The following is an 11,569-nucleotide window of genomic DNA, read 5'->3' on the forward strand; positions in this document are numbered from 1 at the left end:
GTTAAGAAATGCAAAAAAGAGGGGTGTATGGAAAAGAACAGCCTTAGGTGCCACTTGCAAGACATCAACTCCTAAGATGAAGAGCTAAACAGCAGCAGGATAAACAACGTTTGATGTATAGGTTTTTAAAGGTGAAGTTAGTTTCAGGAGTTCACAAGAATCTCTTCTTACTAGTACTACTAAGGTGGGTGATACTGTAGGAGCAGTTACCTGAGGAAAGTCTTTGATAAATCTTTGGTAGGAGATCAGTCAGTGCAGGATAGCTGAAATCTTCCATTGATCCATGGAGATGCTGTTGGTGTAGATCAAAATTCCATTCAAGCTGAGGGTAGAAACCGCACCCTTAAGGTGGCCTTACACAGGCATATTTCAGCTGTTGATTCTGGTCCTTCAGACTGATTCAGCAGCTTATCTGGCCATGTATGGCACCCCCTGACAGGCCTATCCAACCTACAACTGGCCTAAAATTGAATAGATCTTGATTGGGCAGGTTTGATTTTCTGTCAGATTGGGGACCAGAGGTCCCTTGGGCCAAACAATCAAATTAGCTGATATCGACCACCTTAGTTGGGCTTATCAGGAGAAGATCCACTTGTTTGGTGAGTAACAACAAAGCAATTGCATACCTTAAAAGTGTGTGAACCCATACAGTATTTAAATGCAAAAGTTATCATTACTTTATAAGATGTTAATATATTAATATCAAAGCTTCAGTGATTCCAGGTCTAGAAAAGTAGATCTGCTCATTTAACCTAATAAAAACAAAAGATCACTGGCCACACAGGCTTCTTACACTGCCAGGCAACCACTTTGGCCAAAAATAGGCCTAAATCAACTAATTCAATATTCACCAAAATGAACTGATCTGTTTGTAGAGCCATGTATAATAACTTACTAGTTAATTCAAAAAGTTGCTTAATAGCAACCAATATATAATAATCACACTCATCTGTCATGGATGTCTGTATGTATTTACTTTTACACTCATGGGCCCTTTAACCACAGTGCATAATTCATGAAGAATGCCACAAAAACCTTTATCAGCTTTTAATCACAGAAGTAGTTTTATTTTCTCATGTTTATATCGTTGCATCTCCAGTTGCAGTTAGCTGTCCTCTTTCGTTATGTTTTTAGGTGCTCTGGATGTCTATACATGTTAGACACATAGAAAGAGAATAATGCCCTCTTCTAAGACATTTAGGCAATTGTTCTCTTACATATACTTACAATCCTGACTTTTTAAATGTTAAGTCTGGCAGAAGGTATATATCCTGAAGCATGCACTTATGAAAGCTTTTTTAAATTTCTGGTAATGTTGTACAAGGAGGAACTTTTGTATGGTATGTCTGCTAGAAGCTGAGGGATGGGAACCATATGGTATAAATCTCAGAATACACAGAACATATCCTGCAGTGGAGGTAATCTTCTTCTAAGCTTGACTACAACAAGATAAGCATATTAAAATATCAGACAGTTTATTTTTAAGTGTATTATTTCCTCTTATTAGGTTTACAGAGCTGAGGAGAGTATTCAGAGTGAGGAGAGGAGGAGTTACATTATTTAAACCTTTTGGGGTATCAATAATTAATAAATTTGCAATGTTAAACCAGATAACATTGGTAAACAGGAGGATGACAAGTGTCTTGGATGCCTGAACATGAGCCTCTACATTGCTTATTCTGGTTCCATTCAAATTGTTCTTCATTCGATTCATGTGCCTGCACAGAGAGCCAATGATTGTCAAAGCCAAAATAATGAAAATCAGGATAGCAGCTAAGCAGAACATGATGTATACTTGTGCAATAAAATTGACATTTTGGAACACTGTATTGGAAGATACATTTTGATTGTAGGGAAAATCAAGAAGCTTTTCATCATTCAGGCATACTTCAGTAAGACTTAGAACGAAAGATACAAATATAGATATAATAAGTATCCACGGACATAATTTGGGAAACAGTCTTTGTAGGCAGATGTAAAACTTGTGGTTGACACGAACTATTTTCAGACAAAAGTATGCGCACAGCCAGTTGGAAACCCAGAGTTTGCTGGACACCATAGTAAGCAGAAAAATGAATTCTCCCATTTTATATTTCTTGCTGAAAATGGAGATGCTGTGCATGATTAGCAAGAGATTGAGGTATCTGCTGACTTTTATTAGGTAATAAAAGCAGTTGAAAGCACTGATGACGCAGATCAGCTGTTCACTTCTACCAAGCCTTTTGTTTCTCACTCTCTCAGAGATCATCGTAAAAATAATAAACCAATCCCATGGAACTGCAACCATGAGAAGGCAAATATCTATGGCAATGGTCACAATGTTAAGCATTTTGGATTGTTGAGTCTTTGGTTTCTTCCCTCACTCTGATGGCAAATTATTCCAACCTGGACATTTATTTTAGTGTTGTGCATAGATTTCCCTACATTTCTCTTCTGATTTACAAGCACAGCAGATAATGCCAGCTATTTGATATGACCAAAACTCAGTGTGGGTAAAAGATGCAAATGATATGATTCTGCAGTGTGATCCCTTTGGTGTTTTTACTTAATTGTTTTGTTTTTGTATATTTTGCAATCCACCCACTATTCTGCTTTGAGCAATTATAGACAATGGGCCTCATTCACCAATCCTATGGGCCTGTGGAATTGATAATGAAAGCAGTGCTCTTTATCTTGCATTAGCAACGTTAAAACCGTGTGCTTAGGCAGAGGCTATACAACCCCTGACACTCTTTAGTTTGTGCATATAAATAAAATGCAAGCAAGGAAGCATTTTGCTGAGGTGCAAGTCTTTGACCTTTATTCAGTGCTGCTCTTTATGGTGCAAGAAGAGGGGCAAATGTGCATTTTACAGCAATTCCAGAAAAAAAAAAGCATTGACTTTGGCACTTGAAAGGGTATCAGCATTTCTTTATTTGTTCCAAACACATTTCTATTCTGGGACAAAATTAATATGATGATGAATTTTATGAGATGCAAAGTATGTCTTTTTTTTAATTTTATTTTTGCTCATGAAATTGATCTTCTTTGCAAATCACTGTTCCATTCTGTAGCAATGCAAAGTATGTACAGAAAGGTAAGAGTTTTTTTATACAATGCAAAAAAAGTCAGTTGTTTTCCCTAAAGATGCTTTGAAGCCTAGCATCTATCACTGATACTGCACACAGTGCTTTGCTTGCATACAGGCAGTTGTAGGCATGTATTTATCTCTGTACCTACTTGCATAGAAGCAGTTTACACACAGCCAAATAACAGGCAACAGCGAGCAGCATAAGTATAAGCAATGTACAAGGGGCCCATAGAGCAAATACATATATACTTGTGTGAACTAGTGTGCTTCAGCAAATAACTCAACCAGGCTTTTACTCAGTTGTGTATTACAAAGTGCTGACTTGGGCTGGAAGAGCAGGTGCAATTCTTCAACAAATCACAGCATGAATGAGATGTTTGTATTTGTAAATAAATTCTTAGGTTAATGAGTTGTTTGTATTTGTGGATAAATTGTCAAGGAACTCAAAAATAAATATCTGAATATCTAAACTTCTGTAAGAAAAACTAGTAAAGATTGTCTGTGAAACTGCATAGGCATTTAGATGTGACCCAATTTAATGGCAAACTAGAAGTGTAATTCTGAGCAACCTTACAAAATACATCGATTAAATGTTTCCAATAATTTTTAAGTTAATTTAAAATGTAATTACTATTGAAAGCACTGCATATTTGGCTGTTTATATGTTCTGTAGTACTGGTCCTGACTGAAGCCGTGCAGTAGAAGCTAAGTAACTAGAAAGGGAACTGACTTCTGCTATATTGTTGCAAAACAGAACAAAAAGGGGTAATTCATTCAATTAATACTGCTTTCACTTGGAAATATGGTTACAAATATCTTTAAAACTACTGCAAATTCTTAATTATTTTATAAAATCACTCAGAATTTTATTTGTTTTCATTATGTACAAAAGAGTTCTTAGGTGGATTTCATCTTTAATAGGAGGAGAGGGTGAAGAAAATTGATGAACTAGTGGTTGTAAATTGATAATTCAATTTAGGCGGGGTCGACTAAGTAGAGTAATATGGGGTGGTGGTGAAGTAAACATAAAAAGTAGATGGAGTAGCTGTCAGGTGCAGCCACGGGTGGGTGGCTGGCAGGTAGCAGCCTATATGCTGTGTAATACGGATAAAGTGGGTACTTTACTTGTTGATAGGCCGGAAACATGATTTATTATAAGGAGTGAATAATGAAATGAGCAATAACATATACAAAGTCCTTACAACAGGCCAGTGGTCAAAGGCAGGCAGCAAACAACACAAGTCCTTATAACAAGCAGAGGGTCTGGACTGGCAGCGTGCAAAGAAAGTCCAATAAACAGACTGGTCAGGGGCAGGCTGAAGACAGGGAGAAGTCGAATAAACAGGCCAAGGTCAATACCAGGAGATCCAACCGAGGTCAGGAACAGGAGCAGAGGAACAGGGTGAAGCACACAGAACCAGGCAGGACCGCGGGCAGGAATCAGGCAGGAACACGGGCAGGAATCATTCAAGTACACGGGCAGGAACCATGCAGAATTCAGGCAAGAACACAGGCAGGAACACGGAAAGGAATCAGGCAAGAACACTGGCAGGAACCAGGCAGGAACAGGGGCAGGAATCAGGCAGGAACATGGACAGAAATCAGGCATGAACACAGGCAGGAACATGGACAGAAATCAGACAGGAACACAGGCAGTAATCAGACAGGAACACGGACAGGAATCAGGCAGGTACGGGCTTTAATGATCAAGCAACCAGGAGTTGCTTGTAACAGGCTTATAAAGCCCATTAATTGCCAGATTGCAAACACCTTGGTTTACTGAGGGAGGAGGAGGTGAGCATGAACAAAGAACAATAGAAGAGTGATTAACAATATGTGTAGGACTGGATCCCCAAGGTCTCCAGTGGCTGAACAAGGTAATGCAGGACCTGTTTATCATACAGTTCAGAGTTTGAGTACAGGCAGGTCCTGACAGTAGCAGGATATGGTTGGTAAATTCATGGGGGAAAAAATGCACACAAAAATATAATATTAAAGATGCATTTAATTACATTTATTTACAGTCGTGGGCAAAAGTTTTGAGAATGACACAAGTATTAGCTTTCACAAAGTTTGCTGCTAAACATCTTTTAGATCTTTCTTTCAGTTGTTTCTGTGATGTACTGAAATATAATTACAAGCACTTCATACGTTTCAAAGGCCTGTATCGACAACTACATGACATTTATGCAAAGAGTCAGTATTTGCAGTGTTGGCCCTTCTTTTTCAGAACCTCTGCAATTCCACTGGGCATGCTCTCAATCAACTTCTGGGCCAAATCCTGACTGATAGCAACCCATTCTTTCATAATCACTTCTTGGAGTTTGTCAGAATTAGTGGGTTTTTGTTTGTCCACCTGCCTCTTGAGGATTGAGCACAAGTTCTCAATGGGATTAAGATCTGGGGAGTTTCCAGGCCATGGACCCAAATTTTCAACGTTTTGGTCCCCGAGCCACTTAGTTATCACTTTTGCCTTATGGCACGGTGCTCCATCATGCTGGAAAATGCATTGTTCTTCACTAAACTGTTGTTGGATTGTTGGAAGAAGTTGCTGTTGGAGGGTGTTTTGGTTTTTGGTACCATTCTTTATTCATGGCTGTGTTTTTGGGCAAAATTGTGAGTGAGCCCACTCCCTTGGATGAGAAGTAACCCCACACATGAATGGTCTCAGGATGCTTTACTGTTGGCATGACACAGGACTGATGGTAGTGCTCACCTTTTTTTCTCTGGAGAAGCCTTTTTCCAGATGCCCCAAACAATCGGAAAGCGGCTTCATCTGAGAATATGACTTTGCCCCAGTCCTCAGCAGTCCATTCACCATACTTTCTGCAGAAGATCAATCTGTCCCTGATGTTTTTTTTGGAGAGAAGTGGCTTCTTTTCTGCCCTTCTTGACACCAGGCCATCTTCCAAAAGTCTTCGCCTCACTGTGCGTGCAGATGCGCTCACACCTGCCTGCTGCCATTCCTGAGCAAGTTCTGCACTGGTGGCACTCCGATTCCGCAGCTGAATCCTCTTTAGGAGGATCTGTATTTTCCAGACTTTTTATAAAAAATGAAAATAATGGAGGCAGTTTTTACTCAGATCCCACCGTTTAGAATTGACACTTGCAAATTCAGCAACACCACCCTTTTTTGTGTTGAAAATTCTGCTACTGCATGGACATTTAAGACAGAAAGAAATCGCCAGCGCTCGGTCTAACCCACGCTGTAGCGTTGACCAGCTGCTAGAAACACCCTTGTGCCAGCGCTCGGTCTAACCTACATTCTGGAGTTGACCAGCTGCTAGAAACGATAAAAAACCCATTATTTACACACAAAGAGAAAAAAAATTGTCAGCGCTTAGTTTGCCTTTAAAATTAATTTTTACAAAAAATGAGGCGTTAGTACCACACTTTGGCCAAAATATGTAAGCTCACGTGCCACGTCAAGGCCCCTCATTGTACGTGAGTCCTACACTGTCTAATGACTTTGAGTCTGTGATGCAATTAAAATAAAGTCCCCCAGCAAACAATGTGACTGAGTAGTAAGACCTATTGCACCTACCTTTAGCTCAAAAAGGCTCTAGTGGAAAAGCAGGGAGCTTTTAAGCCCCAGCTCATTAGCACACACATGAAAGGGATTCATTGGTTTAAAGGCTACATAGCAGCTAGAAGCAAAATTTGGCTACAATTTGTACACAAAACACAGAAAGAAAGCGCTCGGTCTAACCCACGCTGTAGCGTTGACCAGCTGCTAGAAACACCCTTGTGCCAGCGCTCGGTCTAACCCACATTCTGGAGTTGACCAGCTGTTAGAAACGATAAAAAAACTCATTATTTACACACAAAGAAAAAAAAAATTGACAGGGACATTTAGAAATGTCGAACAATTGAGAGAAGATGAATAATTTTATAATGAAAGTAATGACAGCGGGACACAGAGGATTTACATAAGACAGGTTGAGGGGAAGCCATTTTGTCATTCTTAAGTGAAATATGTACCAGAATGCTAAAACTGCTCTTGAATGTCGCCTTCTCAAACCCAGTCTACTGTTAATCCCTGGCTGCCTGGCACACTCATGTATTAGTTACACACAAAACAATACAATTAATTGAAAAGATTGTCAACACTTTAAATGTTTATTTTGGGTACAAAAACAAAACAAGAATCATGGCTGCCAATAAGGGGGGACAAGCATAACATGCTGTGGCCCATAACCTTACCTTGTACACCCAACAAAATTCCCCAAAAAATGACATGACAACATTTTGGATAAAAATTGGGCCACAACTTTATTAATAACAATTTTAACAATGAATGTAATAACATGCCAACAGCTGCACATGCAGCTGGCACGACTGTCCCCAATCACCAGGAGTCTCTTGCTGTGGCAGGTTCAAAGCCGTAGGCTTCTGAACCTGCTCAGCTTAACTCACCAACTTTCTCCATATTCCATTAGGCTGTGTGTAAGACCCCTGCCACCAGCCGCCCATTGCAAATGGGCCGTCGCCCCAGCACGGCCAATTCTTGTTCAACACCCGTTTGAAAAAGCATATTAAGGATATCCAAACCTATTGGGTTGAGGTGTACACCATCCCTTCTTAACAAAGGTTGATTATCTTTTTCCATCTCATTGTGTCGGATAACTACACCCCCAAATCTATCAACAAATGCTGATACTGCCATGTTTAATTTCTTGCGTGCTGTTTTCAGCGCTTTATGATCTCTAGTTCCCCGCCAGTATTGTCTAAACATGACCTCTGACCATACATGGCATAACTAGGCCATCAATTTAAGCACAGCAACGCGCCAAATCCTGTTCCAGGGTATAAATCAAATCATCGTTGCACACGCTTCCAATATCCTTTCCACCCACATGGATGATTAGTATTTTTGGCCTTCTTGACATACCCTTAAACTGCATTACCTCCGGAATGATCTGAGACCATTGAAGGCCAGGTATGCCTCTCCATCTAATACGTACTTTGTCCAGTGGTAAGCCAAGTTTGCGACCACAGGGGCGGATACCAGCTAACTTAGAAGCTAGTGATGAGCGAATCTGTTTCGCTCATCTGTTTCGCTTCGTCGAATTATTCGACGTAGTTAAATGAAATAAAATTCAAGTGTTGAAGATTGAACAATAAACAATTTAATATAAAAATAACAACAATGATTTGAACTTTATACAAGGAGGAGAAGCAGCAAATACTGCCTCCTTAAACTCCCTAATCTCCTGCCTCATTTGGTTCATTTGCTGCTTCATTTGGGTGACCTCCTGCTGAACTTCATGAAGCATGTCCAAAAATATGTTTTTGCCCCCGGTTTGTGGGGGTGCTGCCACTGCCTCCTGATCTTCCTTGTCTTTGGGCAGCTGGGGAGTCTCTCCTGGAGATGGAGGTGGCCCTTCAGGTGGTCCCGCCGCATCTGGTTCCGCTGCCCCATCTGCATCCGGATCCACCTGGAGCAGTTCATCTGGCAATGAAAGAATTTCAGTTTGAGTAATACAACAGGGCATCTATAAGCATGGCAGTTATGGGGCAGGGTATCTATAAGCATGGAAGTTATGGGATGGGCAACACCATTAAGAGATTTTTTGGCATCAGATAAAATAAATATTTAAATAATCTTCAATTATGGCTATTGTTCCAATCCTAATGTTAAAGTATTTCCATAAACACATTTTTGCTCAAAAATAGCAAATTAAATAGGAAACAAGTGACTTTATAGTAATTAAGAAGAAAAATCTTTTTATTATTTATCAAAAAAAAATCTACCTTCCACTTCTGCCTTCAGCTCATCCACTAATTCTGGGTGACGCCTCTTCATGTCACTCCAGACGTGCTGTAGGACTCGTACACTCAGGCCGACCCGGAACTGTCACCTGAGGCTCCGCCGCAGTCTTCACATGATCCCCCTGGATCCTGGGAGTCCCTTGGGGGATGTTGTTGTATCCCTCCCGGTGCAGGAAGGACACGAAGAACCGCAGCTGCTCCTCATTCATGTTTCCAGGTCCTGCTATGTCCTCACCTGAAATGCTTTCCAGTCCTAATGGGGAAAGGGCAGGGCACTAGGTATTTAAAATATACAGGTGACACACCCATTTGACGCGCATGCATGCAAATCATGGTGCGTTCGTCAAATTTGACGCGCTCCGGTCACGGTAGTGTATATTTGGTCGTGCAAGCATATATTTTGACGTGTAAGTGTGAATTTTTACGCACAGGCCTCTAGTTTGAGACGTAAGTGACAATTTTGACAATTCTGCTATTGTACTGAACGGGCCTCAGAACCACTATACCTTTTTTAAATAATTAAATTAATTATAATGAAATGCAAGCCTTAATACAAGTACATTATTAGGAGCCTTAACAGACCCAAAACCAGAAGAAATTAGATGATATTGCGGCAGCAGCAGCAAGAAGTTTATTATTATGTTGGGTTGAAAAACCCAACAGACTGTTCTTCCACTTCAGCTTATTCTTACGCTTTTTCTTCTTCGTCTTCTTAGTGTCCCCCATTTTCTAAACACTACTCCTACAGTTTTAGGGGTACAACACCCAAACTCCCCACACTTCTTCGCCCTATAGCGGAGCAGGTTGCTTGTGCTTTTCTAAGCGATCCTGCCCCCTGTCTTTTTGTGGCGCCGCTCCGAACCCCCCAATTTTCCCATTGACTATGACAGGGAAGATTTTCAAACTGCTGCCACTCTTACAGCTTTGAAGCTACACCCCCCAAACTTGAATAATATAACAATGGGGTCACCCCGAATGAAACAGCAACATTTGTTGGATGACCTCAAAGTCAACAACAGCCAATCAAATTTCACCAATTTGGCCATTAGCAGGACACAGTGTGAGTTTTATGACCTCCTGAGTGCATGGACTGGACCAATGATAAAATGTCCATAACTCCTTGTGGAAACATAATAGAAAGATTAAATTAAATTAATCAATTCTAAATGATCCCACCGGTCCCATACAGACTAAACATCACTACTGTGTGACCTGCCCCTGCCCAGATATTCCTATCTGACAAACAGAGTGCCCAAATTCAGTCATGTTTGCACTCGTATGAAAGGCCACATTCAATTAAACATATACTCAGGTTTTGGTACCTCTAGTATAAATCGTATGGGTTCTGGGACAATAAATGTGTGTGAGTTTGGGTTATGGTGTGACCTTCACATCACCTATGATGGGTCCTGATGTTAACTCTAACGTCACCCCCACGTGGGCTTTCACTCCCCCACACAGCAGGGCTCTTACCAGCCAGGGATTAGAGCTTGGCATTCCAGGTTGTGAGGCCTTTACACGTGGCCGGTTCCAGACCCTAGTGACCAGAGGCCTGTTAAATATCTGTTTCTGGCACATTAGGGAAGATTTTTGGGATACCTTGGCCTGCTTGATTAACCCTTACAGGCCTGTATCATGACAGTCCCGAAGGAGAAGTAGTTCTAGGGATTTTAGACTTGACACACACAGCACAAGACTACATATTTAAAAGCATCTTGGCGTAAGGTAGGCCACCATACATTTATTTTAAAAAGTTGAATAATCTTATTAATATCATGGTAGCCAGATAATGTTGAATCATGAGTCTCTGTGAACACTGCAGAATGAAGATTCTCAGGAACAAATAATTTACTTGGAACTATAGTACTTTCAGCCTGAACGTCAGAGCGCAAGGGTTCAAAACTTCTGGAGAGGGCATCAGCCTTCGTGTTTCCGAACCCAGACCTATATGTGATGATGAAATTAAATCTGGAAAAAAACAATGCCCACCTAGCCTGTTGTGGGTTAAGTCGCTTGACAGATTCAATTTATAACAGATTATTGTGATCAGTGTATATTACAACATGATGCTTTGCTCCCTCCAACAGATGCCTCCATTCCTCAAGGGCCAACTTGATGGCTATTAATTCCCGGTTACCTATGTCATAGTTAGCCTCTGCGGGAGAAAATTTGTGAGAAAAGTAAACACAGGGATGCATCTTGTTAGTAGTAGTAGTTAGTGGGTGCCGCTGAGAGAGAACAGCACCTGCATCTATTTAAGAGGCATCGACTTCTTCTACAAAGGGAAGAGATGTATCAAGATGGCAAAGCACAGGAGCAGAAGCAAAAGCTCTTTTCAATTGTTCAAAAGCCAACACAGCTGCTTCTGACCAAATGCTAAGTTCAGCCCCTTTCTTAGTAAGTGCAACAATGGGAGCTACTAAAGAGGAGAACCCTTTAATAAATTGTCTGTAATAGTTAGCACAGCTAAGAAAACGTTGAGTAGCACGAAGGGTCAGGGGTTAAGGCCAAGACAAAACAGCCTCCACCTTGGTAAGGTCCATCTCTAGGCCATGTTTAGAAATAATATAACCTAGAAAAGGAATGCTGTGTACCTCAAATGTACACTTCTTAAATTTGGCATAAAGTTTGTTCTGTCTGGGTCTAGAAAGTACTAGACATACATGTTGTCTATGTTCCAATAAGTTAGCTGAAAATATCAGTATATCATCTAAATATACTGCAATG

General features: G+C 40.6%; 1 protein-coding gene across 1 annotated transcript; it reads right to left on the minus strand.

Annotated features, from left to right (window-relative positions):
* Positions 1 to 1,429: 1,429 nt before the first annotated feature.
* Positions 1,430 to 2,329, minus strand: t2r9 (bitter taste receptor 9). Its single transcript, NM_001172001.1, has one exon. It carries the CDS (start codon positions 2,327 to 2,329, stop codon positions 1,430 to 1,432), a length of 900 nt encoding a protein of 299 aa, NP_001165472.1.
* Between the last annotated feature and the right edge of the window lie 9,240 nt (positions 2,330 to 11,569).

Source organism: Xenopus tropicalis, chromosome 8, assembly GCF_000004195.4.
Source record: "Xenopus tropicalis strain Nigerian chromosome 8, UCB_Xtro_10.0, whole genome shotgun sequence".
Taxonomy (NCBI): Eukaryota; Metazoa; Chordata; class Amphibia; order Anura; family Pipidae; genus Xenopus; species Xenopus tropicalis.

Coding starts and splice junctions, on each gene's coding strand:
- t2r9 (NM_001172001.1), bottom strand. CDS start 2,329: ATGCTTAACATTGTGACCATTGCCATAGATATTTGCCTTCTCATGGTT.